The 27,571-nt window shown below is 41.7% G+C and overlaps 2 protein-coding genes across 20 annotated transcripts in view; one reads left to right on the forward strand and one right to left on the reverse strand.

The window, feature by feature from the left end:
* The window catches only part of CLCN3 (chloride voltage-gated channel 3), a 68,939-nt gene extending 46,834 nt beyond the window's left edge, over positions 1 to 22,105 (reverse strand). For 3 of the 8 annotated variants that reach the window (XM_048509152.1, XM_048509145.1, XM_048509144.1), the window contains exon 1: positions 5,321 to 5,544. In XM_048509152.1, coding sequence (XP_048365109.1) covers positions 5,321 to 5,399 — 79 coding nt within the window. In that variant the 5' untranslated portion in view covers positions 5,400 to 5,544. Of the gene's footprint in view, positions 1 to 5,320; positions 5,545 to 17,381; positions 17,559 to 21,801 lie in introns of those variants that run through there. The other 5 variants (XM_048509143.1, XM_048509141.1, XM_048509150.1 and 2 more) reach the window with 5 other exon arrangements.
* Positions 22,106 to 25,008: 2,903 nt separating this feature from the next.
* The window catches only part of NEK1 (NIMA related kinase 1), a 49,127-nt gene continuing 46,564 nt past the window's right edge, over positions 25,009 to 27,571 (forward strand). For all 12 annotated transcript variants that reach the window (XM_048509468.1, XM_048509475.1, XM_048509472.1 and 9 more), the window contains exons 1-2: positions 25,009 to 25,181; positions 27,060 to 27,207. In XM_048509468.1, coding sequence (XP_048365425.1) covers positions 27,091 to 27,207 — 117 coding nt within the window. In that variant the 5' untranslated portion in view covers positions 25,009 to 25,181; positions 27,060 to 27,090. The remainder of the gene's footprint in view (positions 25,182 to 27,059; positions 27,208 to 27,571) is intronic.

Raw genomic sequence — 27,571 nt, forward strand, 5'->3', positions numbered from 1 at the left:
CCACAAAAGTACATCAAGAAATATGGGGGGGGGGGGGGATAATGACCAACAGATTGGAAACACTAAATCAACTTTCCAATTCTGAAAAACAGAGATGTCAAAGAACATAGCAACCATCAGACTGTCACATTGATTTCTCACACAAGCAAAGTGGTGTTTAAAATCTTATAATAGACTGTTGTCATGTACTGAACAAGAAATGTTCAACCTGGTTTCAGAAAAGAGACAAGAGAGATCACATTGCAAATTTATATTGGTAACTGGAACATACAAGTGAATTTCAGGAAAAAAATCAGCTTGTGTTTCTTGGATTATAATAAAGCTTTTGACTGTGTGGATTATGAAAAGATATGGTTGGTTTTGCAGGAAATGGGTGTGTTTTGATGTGCAACCTATACGCTGGACAAGAGGCTATGACAGAATATTGGGAAACAGGATCGTTTCCAATTAGCAAAGGCCAACAGCCAACAGGTATCTCTTCGATCTACGTACAAAACGTATCAGTAAAACTGGGTTCTATTTAAACGAAGGTAATATGAAAACTGGTGGAAGGAATATTAACAATGTGATAAGCAGATGTCAACACATTATTGGCAGAAGGCAAGACTAAGTCAAGACTTTAAACAACTACTAATGAAGGTTAAAGGAGAAAGCGGCACAGCAGGATTATAGCAAGCAACAAGATGGAAGTAATGACTAGTGCAGTTGTTAAAGATTTTCTATTACTTGGTTCAACCATCAACTAAAAGAGAGACTGCAGCCAAGAAGGGCAGCCGTTAAGGCACTAGAAAAGATAATTAAGATAATTCATACTTGTTATTTATTTTTGTTGTCAAATTGCAACTGACTTGGGGTAACCCTGTAGGGTTTTCAAAGCAGGAGATGTTCAGAGGAGGTTTGCCATCGCCTGCCTCTGTATAGCAACCCCTGAAATTTCTTGGTGGTCTTCCATCCAAACACTAACTAGGGCTGGCTAAGCCTAGCTTTTGCAGTCAGGCCGATTCATATTATACCATTCCCATGTATATATGGAAGTTGGACAATCAAGAAAACTCACAGGAAGAAAGTTGATCATTTGAAATGTGGTACTGAGGGAGAGTTTCACTGACATCCTGGACGGCCCAAAAGATAAACAAGAGAGTTCAAATCAAGCCTGAACTCTCCCCAGAAGCTAAAACAGTCCAACCGAGGCTATCATATTTTGGTCATACTATGAGAATCACTGCAAGAGATAATAATGCTAGGAAAAGGTGAAGGCTGAACATGAGATGGGATCAACTCAATCAGAAAGTCAGGGCTTTCAGTTTGTAAGGAATGAGCAAGGCTGTTAATAGGATTTTCTGGAGGTCAGATGTAACTTGATGACACTTAGCCCACACATAGTGAGCTAATCAATCCCACCCTACTGAAACTAAGTACAAAAATGTCAGATCTCCATGTGAATTCTAACTCAGCAGCTTCTTACTAGAATTTCCTTGGCTATAGTTCTTAAAGATGCTGTGAATGCTGAGACAGTCATATTGGCAGTGAAGTGTTGACACAGGAACTTTCTAGTCACTTTCCTTGCCTAAGTCTCCATGGTTGCTATTCCACTCCATTATGCCACCAAATAATGTTTTAAACTCTTTAAAAAACAGTAATTGACATGTTGCTATAGCATTATGGAAGAGCCGTGTGGCATAGTGGTTAAGTGCTTGCACTGCCACTCAAACGGTCATGAGTTCGAGCCCCCTGTGGTTCAGATATCCTGGCAGCTGGCTCATAGTCAACTCAGCCATCCATCTATTTCTTGGTCGATAAATGAGTACCTCCCTCATAGCTAGGGGGTAAAGAATAGCCGGGGAAAGCAATGACAAACTACCCCACAAAAACGGCTTGCCTATGAAATCACTGCTTGCAGTGGTACCCCAGGGTTGAACATGACTGAAGGGGAAACTTTACCTTTTTTATAGCATTATAATACAGGAGGTGGGAAGGGGGGCACATGCAGCGCGCACACAGGGCAGATGTGTGCAGATGGCCATTTCTTCTTTGCTTACTACTACTGCTTGCGGGGGGGGGGGGGGAAATGCAGCCATTGAACCAAGCAGGTTTTGGAAAAAAAAGTTGAACAAAACAAGAGAAACCCTGAAAAGTGGACAACTAGAAGACACACACGCACATAAGCTGCAGTTTGTAGACACCAAAATAGAGCAAAACATCCATATGGAAGAAACATTTGATCCAAAAGTTTTAACATTGGTCTTAACTTTGAAAGTCAAGGGCCAAAGCATTCTCCCTTCCAGATTATTCTGGTTATCAGGAAAATATATGTACAGTGGATTGATCTAACTTATGTCTATATAACCTCGTGTTTCATTTTGCCTATTTTGAGAATGAAACCAAGTTGGAGAAGCCAGAGTTCTTAAACTACTAAAAGAAGGGTATATGATTCTTTTTTAAAGAAACTGGAGAACCTCAGTAGAACAGGACACAATGGATTTTAGACAATGCTATACAAGAACAACAAAGCAAAACCAATCTAGAAGAACCTGAGATCAGGTACTCCATACAATATTTATAACTAATAATTGGAGAAAAGGTATAGATGACAATCTATTGTTAAGACACATACAGTTATTCCTTCCACATTGTGACTTTCCCCATTGCAGTTTTGACATATTATGGGTCAGCATAAAGAGTTAAATGGGAATTTGGGGGCTGGGAGTGGAAGCTGCAGATGAGGTCAACAGAGGACACAGAAAAGGTTTAGAAATGCAGAAATGAATAAAATATGTGTATAGTAAAATATATGTATATATTTTATATTTATAAAATATAAAACAGATGTATAATGTCAACATATTTTCTCTTTTAATACCATAAATATGCACAATACCTTAAAAAAATTAAAAGAAAAGAAAAAGAAAAATTCAGACTCATTCTCTGGTAGGAAAGGAGGGCAAAAAATTTATGCAGATCCCGGGGTAAGGAAAAAAAAGGTTTTCAAGAGGTTTGATGTAGCCAGTGTTGGAAAAGTAAAATGGTCATGTCCAGAGGGAGTCATGCAAAGTGCAGAAGTTCATGGCACTGCTAATGCTTGTAGAAGGGTGAGGAAAGGCTTTCCTATGTCTATGCATGCTAATAACAGAAAAGGAATAGAACTGGAAGGATCCACAACTAGCTGCAACCCATTTTTTTCTTTTCTTGAGTTCCTATGGAAGCTAGGGCAACATCTCACAGAATCTGGCTTTTAATTTTAATAGTCCATGACTCCTGAAATTTGAGAAACAGTATCAACCATGAGCACGTTCAGATGAGAGAGCTGCATTATTGCCTAACTGATGACCAGCAATGAGACAGAGAAGTTTTGTTCTCTGCATGTTGTTGGGTAGATTGAAACAGTACATGACACACAAAAAACTCTCTGGCTGAAAGACTCATAGTCTTATTGGGCAGAAACACATTTGCCATTAAAATGGCTTAATGTCAGATTCACAAAACTATACATGATTACTCATTATCTTGTACATGGCTACATAGTCAAAAAGAGACAAATGTTTTAAACCACCTGACAAATCGCAAGCCTAACTATGTTCTTTTCCACTCAAAGATGACAGTAGAATTGTATATTAATTCGCCGTTTCCTGGACCTTCTTTGTTCTAGAATGCTCTGCTTGGGTCCTAGAGCCTTGGGGACAGAACTAGGTAAGCACTAAGACTCAACAACAAAGAAGATCCAGGAAATGACAGATCAGTATACAATTCAGCTGGTGAAAAAGCGTATAGATTGAAAAACAGTTGATTTAACATCAAAGTAACCATCAAGTAATTACTGTACAATAAGTCAGACATCTTAGCTTCAGTGAGAAAACCCAAGAGCGCTTACATTCGAAACAGCAAGCATGAAGTACATACTATAAATGCTGCCTGGACAAACTCCTGGCCTAGTTACTTCTGAACAGCAATTAAATCTATAACACAAAAATTAATAACCTAGTTGTTCCAAATTTACAAATGAGTTTGAGGTAAAGTAACCTTACCTCAAACTCCTCAAGAAAAACAAATCTGGAATAAGAACATACAGATCTGTGCTATTTTTAGTTCAGTCAGCAACTCAAAAAAGCTCAAATGGAAAACACCCCAATTACTGTACAAAATTAACATTTCAAGGGAAAACAAAACCCTACGCTCATAAAATATCAAAACACTTCTAGATATTTATTCAGTTTCTGACATTATTCACCTGATCTCCAGAAATCTCAGCTGAAAGCTTCACAAATGCAAACCGCACCTAGACAACAGCTTTCTGTACCCCAAGGCAGATAGCTAAATTCACTGCTAAAGGGGGGGGGGGGGGGAAGCAATGCCTCAAAACAGAGATACACATTTACATATCATTTTGTGTAACAGTCCCGTGTTAATATCCAATTGGGAAGATGCCATTCATAACCAACAGTACAAAAAGCAAGTCTGTCCTTTCAGGTAACAGAGATCAGCAAGAATACTTTTGTTGCTGCATGGCTTGTAAATGTTTGGTGCACAGAATCAGTGAAGCTGACACCAAAAATTCTCTGCCAGAAACCTCCCACAATATCACTGAACAGAGAAACACTGGTTAACATAATAAAAAACACTCACTGACATAATAAACAGAATTTATATACCAGCATATATTATGCTACGTATACAGATTATCAGCTGAAGCAGCCTTCTCTTAAGGGCAAAAAAACCCCCCTAATTTCCTAAACCTAATAATCTAGCCACAGCCCTTGTACTTTGATCTAAAATGGCTGTTTGAGTCCTGCAGTAAATTCATATTGCACCATACTTCCAAGGCGTCATGAAGGAGTTAACTCTATAAGCACGTACAGAAACTTCACAGCCTAGTACAAACAGCTTTCCCTTAAGTTCTCTGAAGAGAGGAAACGGCTTCCTTGATAAATTCTTGTGAGTCTAACTCTGGGCAGCCATTACTACTGAGCGGTTTATTTCCCAGCTTATGTAAAAGAGACAGGTTAGGGTTTGTCTTCTTTTACAACACTGTCACATATCGAAGATCAAGTCACCAGCTCATGTGATCCGAAGCAGAACTAATCAGCCAATTTAAAAGGAACAGAAACAAACAAAGGGTGGGGGAAGCACAGTTAAGCCCTGCTAGAGAGCCAGAACAGCGTGGGTTTTTCCCATATAAAATACATACGCTGGAGGAGGTCAGTTAAATATTGCAGCGTTGAAAAAGCATTTCAGAACTGCCCTCCAAAGCAGAAGCAGCTTCCCCCTACAAACACACACATGCAGACATACACAGAAATTGAATCACAACATGCATTTGCTATACCTCTTTTATGCAACTCTCTCAGTGGAATGCTGTCTCCTCCCCCATCGTATGGTAAATAAGGATCGGATGATACTTCCATGAGCGAAAACAAATAAACAGTGGGTTTGTTAGGTCAGAATGAATAACCGAGTCATTTCTTAAAGAACGGCAGCAGGCTGGGAAGCTGCCATATTTGATCAGGATTTGGACAGTGTGCTGGCTTGTTGCAGCAACTCCGTTCTCCCACAATCGATGATGTCATCAAAGGGTAATTATTGCAACCTGGTTGCTACTGGCTACAATCTAGGAGTGCTTAAAGGCGGAACGGCAGACTTAATCTACTATGAAGCCTGCGGTGCCTGAAGGTGACTAAACCTGCAGCCAAACCAAATAAACTGGTTTAGAGAATAAGCATTAAACAAACCATGCAGGCTAATATTAATTGAAGATATCAACACAAAATACAAAAAGGGAGGTTTCTTTTCTCAAAAAGAAAACTGAGAAATTGGTTCTCTGCCTGATTCACGATGTCAAATGACAAACACGTAAAGGCTACGTGTATAAACTAAAAGTTGTTGTTATAATTTCACAGACCACAAATGGCTTAAAAACAGAACATTTTTTCCCACATGAAAAGAAAGAAAATGAGGGTCTTTCCGCTACCTTCAGGGTAGATATTTCATTGTCCTAACTTACTAGACATAAGAATGATATTGAAGCTGCCAGTCCTGAACATACTTCCCAGTCTTGGTGCATGCAGTGAGATTTGTGTGAGTTGCTATGCACAGGATCAGGCTGTTCATTCATTTCCAATACACTCTCTTTCAGCATGGGCTCAATCCAATTGCCATCTGGCTTGTGGATGGTCTGCGTATTGCATCTGCATGGTTGATTGTGGCCAAAATGCCACAACCTCTACAAAATTGGGAAGTGAAAATTGAATGATAAGAGGAAGAGTAATTCTGAGGTGCGGTTCAGTCAAAATGACAAACCATAGTTTGTGAATTGGAATGACTGGGGAAGGGAGGTTCATGGTCATGGCCAAACATCTGCCTATACTTTTCACCTAGAATCCTGGCTGGCAGTGAAAACACAATTTTGTTTGCCCCCCCCCCACCCCCCCAGACAGAAATAGCTCACTAGCTGGCTCAAGCAAGGAAGAAGAGAGCTTGCAAGTCTGAAGCTGCCCCCAGGTTTGTTAACATGGTGACAGGACATGGTTGGCCATTACTTTCAAACATGCCCAAGAGAATGGATCTCTGCAATGGCCATATTCTGTATTACACAGTAGCAAGCTAGAGATCCACAAGGACTTGCACAGAAATTGATTTCTGCTCCTTCACTGTTTCTTTGTTCCTTTCCTGAAAGGCCACATATATTCGCCCCTTTTTCTGCTTCCCATCTACCAGTCAATCTACCTTTACTTACTACCCTGGTCTTCAGCTTTCCCTTCTTGCCCCGGCAACCTCTGTCTGGGAAAACTGGTGGCAGACCCAATTTAGTGTGTGGAACCCACAAGCACATGCAAAAGCCACCTTATTTTCTTCTGTATCCCTAATCCTGGCAATCCCCACACCCTAATCTTTCCCTGATTCCTTCGCTTTTTCACACCTTCCAACCTTTAATTCCCCCTTTAGCTGCATTATTTATTTATATCATTTATATCACAACTTTCTCCACAATGAGGACCCAAAGTAGCATACATCATTCTTCTCCATCTTATCCTCAAAACAACCCTCTGAGATATGTTAGGCTGAGAATGTGTACCTGGCCCAAAGTCACCCAATAAGTGGTGCTTCAAACTTGGGTCTACCAGATCCTAGCCTCAAAACTTTAACCATTGTACCACACTGGCCATTGTGGTGTGGCTGCATTTTAGCAATAGCAAGTAGTCAGACCTGGATAAGGCATGCAAGTCAGACTACAGCAAGTCATCCATTAGTTGCTGCCAAGCCTGACCCAGATGAATCCTCTCTCAAAGGTCAAATCATCCCTGGAAAGGGATCTGCCCTTTACTGACTTGAAACTAAGGCTTGAAGGATAGCAACACTGTTTCAGCTGTCCAGCAACAGCCACTGAGAGCATTTGTTTCTTAAAGCTATAGATACTGCTTCTATTTTGGGGGAAGGGTTGATCCCCCACTTGTTTTTAAAAAATCAGATTTGTCAGCAAATTTGGAGCGTCTTTCAGATTTGCAAAAAGATCTGTGTTGTATGTTTATGGCTCCAATCTTTGATTTAAGGATCGAGAAATTTGGCCATGGTGAGAATTATACTGATGATGATATTGTTCAACTTGTAGACAAAGTAAGAGGTCTGGGCAAATGTTTTGGTAAGCAAATATCTATATTTGCTTCCCAAAATCTTTTCCTGCTATTAACATACATACCAGTACTTGCCCCTCACTAGTATTAACATTTTTTAAAAGAAGTAATATTGGATAGGCTGGGAAAAAACTCATTAGCAATCAGGGAAAGACCAAAGGAAAAACTGGACGGAAAAAGGCTGCTTGAGGTCAAGACAGGATTATTACAGAAGATAAAAACTCACAAGTATATTAAATAATCTGACAAAAACAGCCTCATTGCCAATTTTAACAGCAGCAAGTAGTTCTACTGCTGCATCACAGCACAAAAATACATCATCAGAGCAAGCATACAAAACCACAAAGTCCAGGCAGAGAGGACTTTGCTCTCTTCTCTCAAAACAGGATCTTGAATATACATACCATATAACATGACATAACAGCCTCACCTTTTTTATGATCTTTCCCGCTTCTAAAAAGTTATACTAATGCCATATCATATCAGCATCTGTAAATTACAGGTATCAACAGCATCTTCTATAGATATATTTAACTTTTTATATGTTAATTTTTTTGGCAACCATTTTGACATTCATATAATTATAACTTATTTCCTAAGCTTACTTCCTAGCTCATTCAAAGCAACTCTGCCAAAACAGAAGGCATGAAACTCTAATACTACAGAACCTTTCTCCAGCTATATACCCTGTTTCCCCAAAAATAAGACAGTGTCTCATATTAATTTTTGCTCCCAAAGATGTGCTATGTCTTATTTTCAGGGGATGTCTTATTTTTCAGCTCCACAGCTGCATGCTCTGGTTGACGGGCATATAAGACTTTGCTACGTCTTACTTTAGGGAGATGCTTTATATTTAGCACTTCAGCAAAACCTCTACTACGTCTTATTTTCAGCGAATGTCTTAGTTTCGGGGAAACAGGGTATGTATGTGTGGCAGAAAACCACTACCCATATGGCTTTCACATGTCTTCTGCGACACTGTTTTCACTCTCCTCCTTTTAACCATATCCTTCCACAAAATTCGAGAGAGAAAGGAATATATTACAGCAGAAGTCGCTTTGGAGAAATTCCAGAAGTATCAGATGACATTATGAACATGACAGATTACTGTACTGAAGGACCTATAAACGCTGCTTAGAATGATCCCGAACAGCTATTATTTATTTAGTATGTTTATATGTTACCTTTCCTCCTTGGGCACCTAATATGTACAAATCTAATACAATACCACTATAAGAAGAAATAGTGTGTGAAACTCAATGATTCTTGATCACTCCTAGTAGTAACACTTCAGTGATGCTGCCTTATAGTTCTAGCCACATTATATGGTCCCTCTGTGGGGTATACAGAAAAGTTGAAGAAACCTCACTTGGAAAATATTAAGATTAATGCAACTGGTATTTCTTTCTCTCCTCCTTCTTTGTTCATCTGTCCCCACAATTTTTTACCCTTCCTCTTCTCTGTCACTATTCCACGTCCCTTCACCCCTTACTTTGATCTCCTCTTCAGCTGCCATATGGGTGGCAGGGCCTCGGCAGCCAGCATGGGAGCTGCTGCACTGGCTGAGCATGGTAAGATTTTTCTATTGTTAAGATTTTTCTGTAAACCTGAAGATTCCCCCAAGTTGGAGGAAATTATCCTCTCTCTCACTGTGGGGCCAAACAGTGGATTCAAATATCTGCAGATCTGCTCACACTTGAGAAAGAGATATACATGATTACCTCTTTTTGTCTCCACCCCAGCAATTGGCATTTACATGCCACACTGAAGGTTTCTCCCTCCCACTTCACCTTTTTCATTCATGCGGGGAACAGTAAAGACACAAATGTATCTGCTATTTTAGTCATATGCATTTTGAAGATGAACAACACTCTCCATAACCTAGACTACTGATTCCCAACCTGGGGCATGCAGACTCCCAAGGGTACACAACAGAGAATTTGGAGTATGCAAAAAAAATTACATAATGGGTTTGCTAATATGGGGGTAAATTTTAGGAAATGGGTTGCCAAGGGGTACACAGGTAAAAAAAGGTTGGGAACCACTGATCTAGACTGAGAGCAGACAAGTCACCAATACTAAACATATACAAACTGTCCTACAAGAACAGTGTGAAAGGCATACATCAGCACTCTGTGAAACTAAAGGACTTCCGGAACTCCAGAAAAGCTATCCCTTGCTCATACTGACCTGGACAGAAGCAAACAACATTCAGCAAGTTTATGAACTCACGAAGTCCACAGAAAGACCAACAAGTAGATGTGCAGCTCATAGAACCTTCTACATATTACAGGTTGGCTTGGACACAATATAAGGATTAGGTCCAAGAATTTGACTAACCCAGAAAATATTAATTAACAGGACAATTAATTGAATTTCTCTGCAGCCCTAGCAAAAACATTTGGTGTCCATTATTACTGGAAAAGTAATAAAGATTAGCTCTCATTAGCATTGCTTTCAAAACAGTTAATCTTGTCTTGAAAATTTATTTATTGACAAAATTTATAGTATGCCTTTCTGCCTTCCTAAGAGCCGCCGAGGTGACCAAAAGATAAAATACATACATAATAAAAACACAGTTCACTAAATCAAACACAAACACATCATTAAAACAGAGGTATAAAATGATCAACACTTAAAAAAATAAACAAATATATGAAGTGGGAAATGTATTACTGCGGAAACCCTAGAAAGAAAGAAAAAAGGACCGTATTCACCTGCTGGCAAAAAAACAGCCATGGAAGGGGACAGACAAGTTCATCTGGGAAGAGAGGTCTACAGTTTTGGTGGTTCTCTTACACTTGTAGATCTACAATGGTAGCTTCACGCAGCCCAGCATGAACTGCTCGTAAAACCCTTACCCCACTTAGGACTATTTACTATTATTGTTTCCACCTTTTTGAATGAGCTTCCAGTTTGATCCCCCCCCCTCCATTGTTTCCATTGAAAACCTTGGGAAATTTGAAGTAACTCTTGAATTTTTTCCTCTCTGGGGATGAAATCTGCTAAGCATAAGAGGCTGCTGTTTGCAGTTCCCTTTTTTAAATTCTGGAAATATGTGCAATTGTGGTTGTAAAAAACTTAAGCAATAATACTTTTACATTTCCTAAAGATGCCAATTAACAAAATCATATATGCTAAGCTATAAAGGATGTACCGGTATTTTATGCTATTACCGCACAAGGACAGTTTTAGGTTTCACACTATTAGATAAATTTCAATACTTCCTAAAATTTCTGTTGTGTTCTTTTTAAGGGAGAAAAGAACATATTTTCCCATGACCAAAAATTTCTGGAATCTTTAAATCGTGACAGAGTAAATGCAGGAGTAAGAAGAAATACAAGAGAAGAGTAGGTAAAGAAAAATCATGTGTAGGAGCAACATTTTCAGAGATTTTTCATACTACATTGTGAATATGTGTTTTGTATTGAATAATAAACCCTGTTCAGATGAAGCTCAATTCCTGCTCTACACCATCAGTTTGAATACTGAAATCCAGCTTCTGGTTAAATAATGCCTCCTATTTTTGGTACATATTAGAATTTTAAAAATAAAAAACAGGAAAGGGTTTATTGCACAATCAAAAATCCACAATAATTTTAGATTAATTAGTTCTGCAGCTAAAATCACTAAAAACTAAACTACTACCCCTAAACTTGCATTATTAATTGGTGCATTCATAAAATTTCTCAGGATGGCTTGCACTACAGCATACAATGCAGGAAATTACTTGGTAATTTCCTTTACATGCCATTAGAGCAAATTAAGAATTTGCACTGTACACAATAATAAAATAACCTTTTATAAAGATGAACTTCCTTGTACGAACTTTAGAACTTCCAGAATGCAGCAATGCACAAGCCAAAACAAAGAGACTTACTGTTGTTCTGCTTGTGCAAGATTTTGTGCAATACCTGGTGCTTTCCCATGTATGTATTATAGTGCCCAGAAACCAGTTGCACAAGAACTTGCAGAACTAGAAATACAAGTGAGGATACATCAAGTACAAGTAGGACAAATGGCTATCACAATCTTTTCTCTTGCATTGCGCAAGACCCCCAGTGTAAGCAGAAAATGTTGTGCTGGATCCATCTCTGTATCTGACCACTTGAATCCACAGCACTATAATCTTAAGGCTCAATTATTATAAAGACTCTACTCTTGAATTCAACTTGGAAACTCCAACTGGTACAGAATACCACAGTTCAGCTGTTATCAGGAGTTGGGAGGAGCATGTGTATCACACCCACTCTGCAGTCACTCCACTGACTACCAATTAGAAATTGAGTTCAATTGGCTACTCAACTGCTGACATGCCTGGAAGAAGCTGACTATCTAGATCAGGGGTAGGGAACCTGCGGCTCGAGAGCCGCATGCGGCTCTTCTGCCCTTGCACTGCGGCTCCATGAGCCGAGCCACCAGCCCCATCCTTGCCCGCCCTGCAGGCAGCAGGGCAAGCGCACCAATTGCCCGCGGCCGACTGGGCCGCGTCACGGGCTTCCCCACTCGCCCGCCCTATTAGAGCGGGGCTGGTGCTTTCCCGGCGGCCGGTGAGGCCAAGCCACCAGCTACATCCTTGCCCGCTCTGCAGGCAGCAGGGCGAGCGCACCAATTGCCCGCAGCCAGCTGGGCCGCGCCGCGGGCTTCCCCTGAGCCACTGGCTTCATCCTTGCCCGCCCTGCAGGCAGCAGGCTGGGTGCACCAATTGCCCGGCTTCCCCTCTCGCCCGCCCCGTTGGAGCGGCGAGGCCGAGCCGCTGGCCGCATCCTTGCCGGACGCATCCATGCGCTTCTCAGAATGAGTGGAGTAAAAGGTTAAAAAAACCAATATATACAGTGTTATCTTTATTTTAAATGTCAAAAATTATTTGCGTCTCCAAGTGTTTTCTTTTCCCATGGAAAACGGGTCCAAATGGCTCTTTGAGTGTTAAAGGTTCCCTACCCTTTATGATCTAGATCCATTTCACTCTGTTTTCTGGCAAGGTTTCAGCACAGAAATGGCCTTGGTCGTCCTGATAAATGACCTTTACAGGGACAGGGACAGGGGGAAGTCCTCCCTGTTAATTCTTCTGAACCTCTCAGCTGATTTCAATACCAATGACTATGGTATCCTCCTGAAGCAGCTTCATGGGTTGGGTTTGGGGGGCACTGTACTTCACTGGTTCTTGTCCTTTCTTCAGGGCAGGCTCCAGAAAATAGCAGTGGGGGAGGGGTTCCTGCTCCCAGTCCTGAGAGCTTCATTGTGGGGTTCCCCAGGGCTCAGTGCTATTCCCTCTGCTTTTTAATATCTATATGAAGCCACTGGGGGAGGTCATCAGGGGGTTTGGAGTAGGGTGCCATCAGTATGCATATGACACCCAGCTGAGTCAGGTGATTCCAGGTGCTGGATACTTGCCTGGAAGCGGTGTTGAACTGGATGAAGACCAACAAACTGAGGCTGAATCCAGGTAAGACGGAGGTGCCAAGGGTAGTGGGTCTCCAAGTCCAGAAGATCAGAGGGCACCCGGTGCTGCATGGAGTGGTGTTGCCCCTGATGGACTGGGTGCGAGATCTGGGGCTGCTCTTGGATTCTGCCCTGTCTCTGGAATTACAGGTGGCATCCGTGGCCAGGAATGCCTATCAGCAGTTCCAGCTGGTTCGCCAGCTTTGCCCTTATCTGGACAGACGGGACCTAGCCACAGTACTGCATGCCCTGGTAACCTCCCATCTTGAGTCCTGCAATGCGCTTTACATGGGGCTTCCCTTGAAGATGGTTCAAAAGCTGGACCTGGTGCAAAATGCAGCAGCTAGGCTGCTGTTGGGTCAACCTGGAATAGAACGCCAGCCTTGAAAGAACTGCACTGGCTCCCTATTCACTATCGGGTCCAATTCAAGGTATTGACAATCATATTTAAAACCGTAAATGGCTTGGGTCCCACCTACCTAAAAGAGCACCAACACCCATATGAGCCATCCTGTGTACTGAGGTGAAGTGGGGAGGCCCTCCTGGTGATCCCTTCTGCTGCCAAAGTGCGGCAGGAGAGGGCACGCAGGAGGGCTTTATCTGTGGCAGGCCCTAAGCTGTGGAACAGCCTCCCTGCAGAAATTCGCCAAGCGCCGAAACTTTATGGATGTCGGCGCCTGGTTAAAACCTTCCTCTTTATCCAGGTCTTCAATGTGTGTCCCCCAATGTGTGTCCCCACAATACGTGTATACCACATATTGATGTCAGCTGAAGGGTGGGGGGTGGGAATTTTTAATGGATGTTTTTATTGACTGTTTTAAAGGATGCTTTTATGATGGTTTTTATCATAAAAAGCAATGGCGTAGTGGTTAAGAGCAGGTGCATTCTAATCTAGAGGAACCGGGTTTGATTCCCCGCTCTGCCACCTGAGATGTGGAGGCTTATCTGGGGAATTCAGATTAACCTGTGCACTCCCACACACGCCAGCTGGGTGACCTTGGGCTAGTCAAAGCTTTCTGGAGCTCTCTCAGCCCCACCCACCTCACAGGGTGTTTGTTGTGAGGGCTCCTACAGGAGAGAAAGGGGGGGGGGGTATAAATCCAAACTTTTCTTCTTTAATGTTTTATGTTTTAATGGGGCTTTTAACCCCATTATATAAGCCGCCCTGGGACTTCAGTGTAGGGTAGGGTATAAATGGAACAAATAATAAATAAAGGTACTGGTCATTACCCACAATACATAGCCTTTAACTGCGGCAGATACCGCATGGGCCAAAAACAGCAGTGTAAAAACAGTGTGAAAATTGTGTAAACCCTTTTACACCATTTTAAACCCTTTTACACTGTTTTCACACCGTTTTCACACCACTGTTTTTGGCCCGTGGGGAATCCACCTGCCTTAAACCTACAGACGTGCAGACCACCTCTCCTAGTATGCTCTACCCAGTGAGCCACTCTCATCTATGCAAAACCTTCTGAGAATGCCACTCTGCTAATGCTGTATTGAAGGGTAAGAGTGGCAACTGCTCATACATGGGAATTATCTCTTGTGACTCCTATCTCGTGGAACAGCTTGTTTAAGGAGATCAGGAAGGCCCCTATACTTTTATCATTCCTCAGAATGCGCAAAACATAAATGTTCAGGATGGCATTTAGATAAAAGGATTAGACCAACGATATTCTCTGTAATCCACCTTGTGCACAAGTGAGAAAGGATGACTAGAATGCAAATAAATAAAGGAACACCTTAAGAGGACAATTTTATAAGGAAATAGGATTTAAGTCTATTGCAGTGCTCCTAAAAAATGACTTGCAAGGTGCACAAGCCTTCTCAACAAAGGAAAAACTTAAAATAAGCCAACAGAAAAAAAAGTTAGGTTGCCAAGGGATATGTGAGTGAAAAAAAGGTTGGGAACAATTCAACAAAGGTTTAGCAATCCTGTCCTGCACAGAAGTATGAGGGGAAGGAGGGCTAAATGAAATTGTATTGTCGAAGGCTTTCACAGTCGGAATCACTGGGATGTTGTGGGTTTTTCTGAGTTGTGTGACCCGGTTCCAGTAGTATCTTCTCCTGAGGTTTCCCCTGCATCCTCTGAAGATGCCTGCCACAGATGTAGGTGAAATGTCAGGAGAAAATACTACTGGAACATGGCCGTACAACCAGGAAAACCCACAACATCCTAGGAAATGAAGTTGTTAGGAAGGCCACTGTCTTCCTAAAATGCACTAGGAGAACAACATAAGGTATTAAGCCATTCCCCAGCCTAGTATACCCCAGAGAAAACAGCAAATGCTGGAGAGCTGGTTAAAGCCTTCAAACTGCTGTTCCCAATAAATGACTTGCAAGGTGCACAAGCCTCCTCAGCAAAGAAAAACTAAAAAGCCAACAGGAAGAACAACAAACATTAACACAATTAACTAATCAGAAATATGATAAAGCTACTTTTCTTTCTAATTTTAAGCTGGCCAGATTTTCCTGGATCCCGTTTCACTTTACCTAACAACGTTATGTCCAACAGCCTTGAATGGACAGATGCCTGGTCAGGTGACCAGTCAGATGGAAAAGATGAACCAAAGGATCAGAATCTGAACATCACACTTAGTACCAGCACTTATGTGACTGTCCTATGTGACTGCAATTTGGAGTTGTCAAAAGGATAAGTTCCTTTAAAAAATCACCCATTAACAGGCGTATGCACGCTTATCTTCTGCAAGGTTGCTGCACCATGTACCTTTTATCCAGACGCTCGAAGCAACAAAGCCTGATAAAGCTTTGCTAAAAGTGCATAATGAAGAATATGATCTGAGAGGCAGACTAACTCTCCATACTAGAAAAAAAGCCTGTTGTTTCTCGATAAGCTTCAAAATCTAATGTGTAATGACACAGTGTACTTCTTCTACAGAACAGCTTCCCTTTGCACATTTCGTTAAGTCCTATTACTTAATTACAACAATCTTCTGAGATCAATTTCCTGCATAAATTTTAATGTGATATTCTTTGAAATATCCAAATCTGATCCCACCATTTTCCTTTCTGGCATTCTCAAGTATAAAAGTAATTCACACAATTCCTTTATCAAACTTTTTAACACACTGTGTGTGCTGTTTTTCTTAATAGGCAATGGGGTTACATGTTTTCTCCCCGTAATTTATGAACAGCTCAACTAGAAGTTTGTTGTAAGTCATTCTCATCTTCCTCATTTTTCCCAACAGTGATATCCTAAGCAGAGTAATAGTCTTCCAAGTCCACTGAAGTCAATGGTTTTAGAAAGGTGGAACTCTGCCTTACAAAGGCAATATAAACGTTCTCAAGTATCGTTTACATTCTTGTCGCTTGTGGGTAAAACTAATGCATGCTGACAACACCAAAAGAAAAAGGATTCTTTTCCCTAATAAGGTAGTTCAGAAAATCCTGAAGTGCCCAAGTTACCTGAAATGGAAAAGATTATGGGACTCAAATTGAGTTCGAACATTTTTTATATTGCACTGAAAGGAGAAAACACAGCAGCTGGACGCTCAACCCCCATATATAGCCTCCCTCAAGCATGTTCAGATTAGTGGAGAGAAGAGGGCATTGCGTTTCAGACATTAGAGGTCCAGTGAACACAAAGCATTCAGCTCCAATATGTGGAAATATATGTAACAAGAACAATGCCAGATCAGATCATCCAATATTTTGTTCACATAGTGGTCAATCAGCCACTTCTAAGAAGTGCACAAGTCGGATGACAGCAATAGAATCCTCCCGCCCCAGCTCCACAGAAATTAATATGAAGAGGCGTACTTCCTCTGGTACTGGAGGAAGTAGATATCAATCATAACTAGGAGCCATCATGACTAGTAGTCATTGGTAGTCGCATCCTCCATAAATGTATCTACTCCCATTATAAAGCTTTCAAAGTTGGTATCCTGGGGCAGCAAGTCTCATAATTTAACTTCAGGCTGTGTGAAGTACTTTCTTTTGTCTGTCTTGAATCTTCTACCCTTCAGTTTCAGTGGGCTCAAATATTATGAGAGACGGAGAAAAGTATCTTCCCATTTTCCCTCTCTGCACTAAGCATAGATGCACAAAGGCCACTTGACTACTGCAAAGAAACGAACATGGCTTTAGATTAAGAACCTCTTCCAATAATCTGATGAATAATTCTTTAGCTTATTAAATGTGTCTGTGGTATTATCATTTTATACTGCATTTCAACTGACAAATCTGTCTACAATATACCACTAATAATTCATATCAACCATTCATCCTCAAAGCCCAATCTTCCAGAATGCACATATCTCACTGTATCACAAAGTATCACAGTGATGTACTTACCAACTGATGCATCACCATCTAACAAATTGTCATCTTCAGAGGTCTGAAAGTCCATAATGACCCCAGCTCCATCTAGAAGTTCCTCGTCACTGCTTGCACTAGTTATGCTATTGTAGCTATTTCGGTAGAACCCTCTATGGAAAAGCTGCTCCGACTCCATTTAGCTGTTTTTAAAACCTAAAAAGATATTCTGTGTTAGATAGTACATTCGAAATACATGAAAACAGAATTCAGAATTTACTGAAAAGAAAGATCCCTTCATTGGAAAGAGCTCACAGACATGCAAATACCATCCACCAACTTATTCAACAGAAACACCTGCTCCAGATACATCTTTACATTCAGACTGATAGTTTGGAAAATTCAGTCCCTTCTAAAGATTTGCAGTCCAATCTTTAGCACCAGCCATGGAAAGAAAACCACAAAACTGTTGCTCCACCACAAAGATACTTAATTCTACACTACCAACCCCTCTTTATGACACACTCAAGGGAGATACTGCATTTAGATGGAATGAAAAAAATATCAGCCTACTCAAAGGAAACGCTCCAAGTCCAGAACATTCCCATTCATATGTGCAGCTGACAAAGTGGACTTGCATTTTTTTTTCTATGAAAGGCTTCTATAAAGGAGCTCTGTAGTGGAATGGGAAGAAGAAAGCTGGACTCCATCGAAAGCACGGAGCACAATATACTTCAAGATCTCTACCCTCCCAACCAGCTTTACCTCTATCTTTCAGGATTTAGTTTACATTTGTTCAGCCTTAGTCAATTCATCACAGCAGCCAGGCAGGTATTTAGGACCTTTACCAAATCACCAGGGCATTTGAATGAGGATATATAGAGCTGGGTATCATCTGCACATTGACGACATCCAACCAAAGCTACAAAACTAAGGCCTTTACATGCAGATTGAAAAGCATGATGAACAGAATAGCGCCCTGTGGAACTTCACAGGTTACATCCCAAACAGATGTCAACTGGTCTCCCACAGCAATCCTTTGAGTACAGTCTGTGATTAATGATTTAAACCAGTTCAGTGCACATTCTCATATCTACTTTTGCCTCCAAGCATCTCAACAAGATGGCAGGATTTATTGCATTAAAGGCTGCAGTTAAGTCCAAAAAAAAAGCACTCAGATAGAGGTCATCAACTAAAGCCAGCAGAGCCATCTCTGAAGCCAGACTGAAAAAAGTCTTAAGCACATGAGCTATCCAAGAAGACCTAGAGTTGGTCTGCTACTGCTCTCTCAATCTCTTTGCCCAGAAAGGGCACATTATAGACCAAGCAATCATTAGCCATGTTATTTTTCGGCAGGAATGGTTTTTTAAGTAGTGGACGGATAACCACCTTTTTGAGTGGCTGAGGAAAGGTACCTATCACAATAACCATGATAATCACAGTACCCCAAGTGGGTGACTGACATAATTGATATTAAGGGTCTGCTGATATGGCTTTTATAGGATTTTAACAGTCATGATGGATCTAGAGCACAAATAGCGGCCTTCTACAATCTCAGGATTTTGACAAAATCCATCACAGAAACTAGGACAAAATGGGCCTTGAATAGACCGGTATATTAGCCCAGTCTCTGATGTGTCTATGTTGCAACTGTCATCCGATCAGAGCACATTCTCAATATTAAATCAGCAAAAAAAATGGTAAATGTATAACTGTTAATTGTTTCTTCCTGAAATAATAAAGGCTCAGATTTTGGTGTCAATAGTTGCTGAGCTCCCTTGAACAAACAGGATGGTTGTGAGCTAGCCGATGCTATAGTAGCAGAGCAGTAACATTTCTCAGTCGCTCTCACCACTGCTTCATAAATACGTGAATCAGAGAATCAGAGAATCAAAGAGTTGGAACAGACCACAAGGGCCATCAAGTCCAACCCCTACCATGCAGGAAGGCATGAGCAAAGTACTCCTGACAGATGGCCATCCAGCCTCTGTTTAAAAATCTCCAAAGAAGAGACTCCACTACCCTCCGAGGTAGCGCATTCCACAAACAGGTCTTACTGTCAGGAAGTTTTTCCTAATGTTTAGGTAAAATCTCTTTTCCTGTACCTTAAACACATTACTTCTTGTCCTAGTCTCTGGAGCTGCAGAAAATAAGCTTGCTCCATCCTCAACATGAGATCCCTTCAAGTATTTAAACATGGCTATCATGTCATCTCTCAACCTTCTCTTCTCCAGACTACCTAGCTCCCTACCCCTGGCATGGAATCCTGACCTTTAACCATTTTGGTTGCTCTCTTCTGGATCCATTCCAGCTTGTCAATATCCTTCTTGAATTGTGGTGCCCAGTATTACAGGTGAGGCCCACCATGCAGAGTTTCTGATCCACACATTGGTTCCGAGTTCAATCAAATTACAGATACAATAGACATTACAGTGGAGGCCTTTCTTTTCTGAGAACACAGTTTACAGCAGCACAGAACTTTTATTTTTAGCGAAGAAAAGTCAAATAATATATATTGTACGTATTGTGGTGTTCATGTTTTATTTCTCTATCCATAACATTAGAGCAGATTTAGATTACAGAGTAAATTTATGAAGGAAACTAAAACATAAGCATAGAACACTGAGCTAATGAAAATAGGCTAAGCAAAAACATTGTTTTACCTTAAATTATGTCTGTCTCACTGGAAATACACTGAATTCAACATCCATACTTTATGATGCTTTCCTTCAGCTCTTAAATCTTTCAATAAAAACTGGGGAAGCTCAACTCGTGCTCTGAGTCATATGATTCTTTAAAAACTACAGTAGTATCATTATGAAAGTGTAACACATCTTAGAAATGTCCGAGGGCAGAATATACAATACAAGGGATTGTAACACTAATAGCAAGCTGGTTAAGGGCATCTATTAGGGAAAATTAGTAGTGTTCCCTTGCTTATCATTAACCGCTGCTCTAGATTACCTTGTCTCAAAGCATTCCACTCCAAAACAGAAAGAATTTCTACAGAAAAACTGGGAGGAAAACATCTTTGTGAAAGAACAGTAAAAAAACCCTCCAAATTTTTCAAGATTTTGAAATCTTGAATCATGGTGAGAAGATACTCTTTAGTACAAAGCTCTGTGTGTGAAATAAATCTGCCTCCCCTGACATCTCTAACTTCTAAAGAAAGTCACTGCTGCTGATAATCAAGTATTACAAGGGATCATGCAACTCTTGTAGAACTAGATATATGGTACCAATTTTTTTTCACTAATATCTTGCTGGATATTTTAGGAGTACCACAGTGCTGTTATTGCCAACAGCCTTTCTTGCTCTGTCCTATCATTAGAAACCAGAGGGCTACACCAAGACTTTAAGAAGTGTTTCGCTAATGGTACCTTCTACTGGAAGAAGCAGTTTTAGAATCCTCTGGAAAATAGGTTTAAAATAAAGCCACAGATTTTCAGTGGTTTCATAACTATTTCTTATGCAGCGGCACCGAGGTGGGGGGGAGAGAAAAGTAAGCCAGTATCACCACCACTCCTGCTGTTACAGATTAAGAAGCCCAAAGAGTTTGCTATAAGTTTAATTATGTTTAACTTCATTCCAGGCAAACAGCCAGGAGGAGACTGGGCCTGAGGACAAGGCCCCATCTCTTCCCATCTTCACAGGCACCCTGCTGGCTACCCCCCACCCTCGCCTTGGCAAAGCTGGGATCCAGCTTTGCAACTAGGGGAGTGCCTATGGAGAACTCTCCCTATCTTCACAGGCACCCTGCTCACCCCACCCCACCCCCTTGCAAAGACAGGATCCATCTGGGGGTTCCTACAGAGATGGGGAGAAGTCTCCCCTTCACAGGCACCCTGCTGGCTTCTCCCCCTGCCCCCTTTGCAAAGCCGGGATCCAGCTTTGAAAATGGAGGAGTACCTCTGGAGTTGGGGAAAACCTCTCCTCAGCTTCACAAGCACCCTGTGGCACACACACACACACACACACACCCCCCAACACTTTTGCAAAACCAGGATTCAGCATTGCAAGGGGGGTTATCTATGGAGATAGGGAGAACTTTCTGGATCCTGGCGTTGCAAAGATTAGAGAGGGGAGCACAGTGTACACAGCGAGAGATGTTGTACGTTTAGTTAGTGCACCTTACTCAGAAGACAAGCAGACCTAACTACCCGCCACATCACAGCCAGGTTGAAGCAAGGTTGAAGCAATGAACATCCCTACAGGCTCTTGACTCAAGAGGGCGGTCTCCCCAGCCTCCCTCGTCCCCACTTCCCGTCAATAAAAGCCCGCGTCCCCTCACATCCCCCATGTCTCCAGAACTGCACGTCGCCTCCCTGAATGGAAGAGCGCGCCTCAGGCGACAGCCAGGTCCCCAGAGACAAGCCCCAAATGGCCCGGCGCTTCCTTTTTTCGCGGCCCTCTGCCAAGGTCTCCCTCTCTCCCGGCCCAGAGTGGGAATCCGCCCTACCTGGCCGTGTGGCGCCGCCTGGTGACCCCCAGAGAGGTGCTCACACATCCTCCTGCTGCTCAGCCGGGCGGAGAGGCCTGGGCCCTGCGGGAGGGGAGGAGCCGAGAAGCGGAGACTCGGGAGAAATCGCCGCGCAACCCCCCGCCGCCGTCACCCACCACCCAGCCTGCCCATCATCCCCGAGCTGCAGTCAGTCACCCAGAGGCATGAAGGTGCGGGGCCCCGCCCTAGACGGCGAGGTGCGAGTGGCGTAAATGCTCCACACCACGCAGCCGCACTCAAAGGGCCGGCGGATATTTCGCTGCCCACACTCTTAGCGACCACAGAAAGCCAAGCCAATAAGGTAGGGGAGAGCGGGCTCGCTTTTGCGCTCCCTCCCCCGACAAATGTGCCCTCCGCGAAATCTGTAGAGTAAGAATGAGTGGATTTGGCGCCTACCAGTGTTACTCTCCTACAGTACAATCTGCAAGAGTGCACAGGAGGAGGCTGAAAAATTATACCCATGCATAAATGTAAACATCCTGTGTAAAATATAAGATGAGAACTACAGAATGCAGCTGTCAAACGTTCTACTCTTGACGGGGGAAAACATACGATACACTTTGAAAAAATGTTTTCACCACAAACGACAACACGAAACTACTGAAATCACACTTTGCACCCAGGGGCTTCATCAAGCAGATGGAGTGCTTGTTGCTGCTGCCAGGACAGAAACAAACAGCCCACCACAGATTCTCACGGATTGCACAATTCTTATATGCAGCCCTACTATTGACTTCTATCACACTCATATTGTCAGACTGTGCCGCACAAAAATGGATTAAGTGCTTCATGGGGCAAAACATGGGTATGATGCGCTCACAGGATTCTTATAAGGAGCCCACAAATAGCCACAAGCAAATCTTATATCTGCACAAATAGCCACAAGCAAATCTTATATCTGCACAGGCTACAGTATAAGAAGTACAGCCCGAACACTGGCACTGCCCTGACAAACAATCAAAGCATGGAACTTGATAAAACTCGATTCTTCAAATCAGTTCAAATCCTGCTATTTAGGCAATCAATTGAAATCTACTGTCCGATCATTAACATTAAAATGCTAGTTTTAGTTTTGTGTTGTTGACTGTTGTTTGTGTTATGTTTTATATTGCTTCTAGCTGATATTTCAGTTTTTTTCTACATAAGACCTAAAATTATGTTGCAGGTAACTACACTGAAAATTCAGAAGCAAACACATTTTTTTAAAAAAGGTAATGAAATACTTTTAGTAGGACCAAACAAAAAACTCAAAACAGTGTGCAAGGCTCAAGGTTTTCTGAACTCTTTACCAGAGTGGCTGCTTTATTTATTATTTAAACAAAAAATCAAACAGGATGGGGAGAAAGAGTCTTTCAGGTCACAATCTTAAAGTCAAATAAGTAAATAAATAACAGATTAGTCAATTGCTTTTGATAACTGATTTGACAGTATCCATCTAACAGTGCAATCTAGAGGAAGTTGCACTGCTGCCGTGGACGGCACAGCCATGGTGCAGCTGCACCACCTCCTAAGAGGTTTGCTGCATCGCAGCCAGCAAACCAACAGTAACACTGCATCTTCTCCAATGAAAGTGGCCTATGAGGCACAAAAGACTGCACCACTGATTTTGTTCATGCTGGCAAATGGGGGTGTTTCTAGGCAGTCCATGAAAGCTGGCCCTGCTCCAGGGAACTCTCCCTTCAATGTCGACATGGGCTCCTGCAACAGAGGAGTACTGCTACTGCACCTGCACCGGTACCCAGTCATCGCATTGACTCATGGCTCCCATCACCAGCATAAGTGCCTCTCCGCCAGCATAAATGCCCCTTACAACTGCACAAGTGGTATTTATGTAACCACCAGGGCCATGCCACTTCCTAAGTGGTTCCCCCCACCCCTACCGCACTGGCAAAACAACATGGTCCATAATGATGTGTTGGATGCATATTTTGTGCCACAGTCAGTAGCACCACAGATGTCATTTTCAGCACTTTGTGGCTAAAGATACTATTTGTTGTATGATACTGTATGATACTGGAAGCTGTTGAATTGTATGATACTGGAAGCTGTTGTATGATACTGGAAGCTGCTGAAATTATGAAACTACACCTCAGATCCATATTTTTGCACTTGCACCACAACAAAAGAACAGTGATTTGTGATTTAGATGTATGATTTTAATGGTACCGTCCTGTGATCTGACAGTATGGTTTGAAAGAGCCAATGTAAAAATCATGACACAATGTAGCAGATCTCGCAAGCCCCAATTATTTTCTAGCCAATAAAGAAATTGGATTCATGAATTTTAAACACACTTCCCACTATAAAGAGCAAAGGGCTGAATATAATGGGCAAGAAAATTCAGTGGACTTTTAAATAAACATAACTGTAACCAAACAGTATTAACGATCCGAAACATGCCATTTCTCATCAACATCTAAGCATAAACGGGCACACAAAAATAAGACATAAGTTGGCCATGGCCTAAGAGAATTACATTACACGGGAGAAACAACACCTGCAGAAATTCAGCAGACAGTCCTTCACACACTGTGTGTCTGTGTGCATGGTTGTATCTAGCCTTTTCAGAGTAGTATAAAATGGCATAAAAGCAGAGGTTATCCAATGGGCTATGCCAATACTTCAAATTGTAGCTATGGGTTCCTATTTATTTTATTTATTTAAACTTCCTCAGGAAAAAAAAACTTTCTTTAAACAACAAAAAAAAACTGAAAAACTCCATCCAAACTCTGCTAGTTCTCAGTTTACTGGGGAAATGTTGGAAAAATGCAACCCCTCTCTCTGCCATACGAAGTGGTACAGTCCATTCTGACACAGCATGTGGAGACCACGCCATAAAGAAAACAATATGACAAGGCATGTGGTTGCTGTGAATTATCCCTTAGCAACCACCTGCGCGCGCGCATTCTATTCCCTACTCCGAAATACTCCGCCCCTCTCCCCCACCCTCTTCTTATGACGTAACCTTTGATCACGTGGTCTCCCTCCCTGCGTTGCCAGGGAGAACCTGTAAGCAATCGGTACGACACGCCCTGCGTAGTGCATCCGAACTCGGTCGCTCTGTCGCCCAATGGCAGCCCAAAGTTTAGCTCTCTAGCCTATAGCGACGTGGAAGGGGTGGGGCTGCGTCTCGGTCTAGGTTAAAACTGCTGGAAAAGGGTGAGGGGGAGAACGGGAATGAGGCTGGGTTGAAGGGGGTCTCTGGCAGTTCCGCAGGTAGAGGGAAGGGCAGGCGTGTAAAAGGTTGACGCTCCCTTACTTGGCCGCCTTAAACAGGAAGCCGCTCTGTCTTTTCTGTTTCCCGGATTTGATGGCATTTCTCCTGCATCTCTCTCCTAGTAAGTTACCCCCCCCCCCCGTACCTTGTTGTCTTTGCCAGTGTTGTAGAGAGGGGTTTGACGAGGCCGAAACCTCAGGGGTAGCCTGTGCTTTGTGTGTTGCTGCGTGTAACAAGGTCCCCTCCTCTTCCCACCTTTTTTCCCCCTGAAGCCCACCAAAGTTAAGTTTTCCAATGGCGTGTGCACAGACTGCTGTGACTTGGGAGGTCCTGGTTCCCATAACAGGCTTAAGGTGCCCATTGACCAGTTTTCATTCTTCCCTTACTTTAAAAGTAGATTAAAAGAGGGGGAAAAAACCATAAACAGTATTGGTATGTCTTAAACCACCCAGTTTCAGCTCCGGTATGCAGGAGGTTATTGTACTTTAACTGTGTTTTTGTTTGTTTTAATGAAATCACACAAAGCTGGAAAACCTTTGGGAGTAAAATATTTTGACTGTCTTTTTTGCTGAAGTGGATGCTTCTTACATTTGCAGGAACTCAAGCTATCTATGCTTAATTGTATCTGCAGATTAATTTATGACTAGTGAAGTTCTTTTAAGAGTTGAAGAAATACATTATCTAGAGTACCTGTTGCAAGAAAGTCGGCAAACACCTTCTGGTCAAGTTGATGTTTCCAGCACTCTTCAAGGCTTCTTTATGTACCACACAATGAGAGAATTTTGATCTACTGACTATTGAAGCATATATGATGGGCCCAAATTCCATCTTGCAGTACAGGATGCCATTGGTGTATTAACTGCTTCTGAGAAAGAAATTCTCCAGTCCACAGGCATCACCAGACATCATAAAAAAAGCACTGGTTCCAGGAGTGTTGCCAAAGCTGATCCTTGTGTATCTTGAAGAACAAACAGATCTTACAACATTGCCCTCTCCTAATTGTTCCTCATGTGCAGCTCAGCATTTTACCACACTTGAGCATCTTCTTTGTGGGGTTCATATTCCCATCTGGTTTAGACAAAAGGAGAATTGGTGTCAGTTGCACAGTTATGAAACTAACTGTGCACCGCTCCCATTTTCACATGATTCTCATAGTGCAAAGTGAAGGTCTTGCCCTTCTGGTACTAGAAAGTTGGAAACCAGCTAGATCACAGTAAAAAAAGGGATTTCAAATCTGTATGATAGAAGGCAGTCAAAAAAGGAATCTTAAATGAGGGTACAGAAATCTGCTGAGATATCAAGAGGAATTAACAGGATTATACTCCTCTTGTCCATTTCTTGACGACAGTTCTTTACCACAGCACAAAGGTAGTTTCTGTCTCCAAGCTGGACCAATACTGCACCTAAAGGGGTCCAAATCTAATCCAAAAGTATGCAGGATGTCTCTGCTATCACATTTTACTCAAAATCAATTGGGGAAGCTGTGTTAAGACTTCAAGTTTGTATGTTTACTGGGAAGTAGGTTCCATAGAGTTGAGTGAGGGTTATTCTAAGTGTAGAAATTTTCATAGTCCTTAATGTAACTCAGGGGGACTTACCTTTAAATAAATTTTGTATGATCACATTGTACAAGTGAGAAATGAAAAAATGTTCCTTTATGAAGTAAAAAAAATTTTTGTTTTGAATTTGGTATTTTCCTGCTGTGTTGAGGTACAAACTTCTTTACTGGGTGAAACTGTTTAAGTGATTCTGTGCCCATTTGGGGAAAATTCTGCAATGATAATTGTGGAATGAAGACAGTAGATGCCAAGTGCTATAGAGCTTAGTTGAACAAGGGCACTAAAAGATTCAGATATCATATTGTAGAAGAAATCAGTTGTGATGATGGTATAAAAAAAGGAAGTGTTTTCAAAAATGACTTGGGTTTCTTGACTTTATCTGGCAGAAAGTAGAACCAATCACTTGTTCAATTAAACAGTAGCTTTTCCTTTCTCCTTAGCTCACTAGTAAGGATGCCTTAGGAAAATACCATGGACAAATATATTAAGGTGCAAAAGATTGGTGAAGGATCATTTGGTAAAGCAATTCTGGTGAAAGCTAAAGAAAATGGCAAACAATATGTTATTAAGGAAATCAATATATCCAAGGTAAGTTTCTGAGATTTTTAATTTTGAGATTTTTTTCCCCTGAAAGGTACATGTCTGTGTATTATGTTTTTATTGGTAACATGTTCTGATTGGTTGCTTAAGCTTGTTAGGATGTCATCAAGGTGGCTTAAGCCAATGTTTCCACATTCCTGCTATCTCCCTCCCTTTTTTTTCATGTCAACAAGTCACAGCTGACCTATGGTGAACTTGCAGAGTTTTCAAAGCAAATGACGTTTGGAGTTGGTTTGCCAATACCTGCTTCCCCATGAACCAAGTGATCAATTTCAAATTGTAAAGTGTAGTTAGAAAGCCAATACATTCACCTGAAAGTATCTAATTAGAATAAGGTCTCTAATGTCATTTG

Source organism: Sphaerodactylus townsendi, linkage group LG10, assembly GCF_021028975.2.
Source record: "Sphaerodactylus townsendi isolate TG3544 linkage group LG10, MPM_Stown_v2.3, whole genome shotgun sequence".
NCBI classification, from domain to species: domain Eukaryota; kingdom Metazoa; phylum Chordata; class Lepidosauria; order Squamata; family Sphaerodactylidae; genus Sphaerodactylus; species Sphaerodactylus townsendi.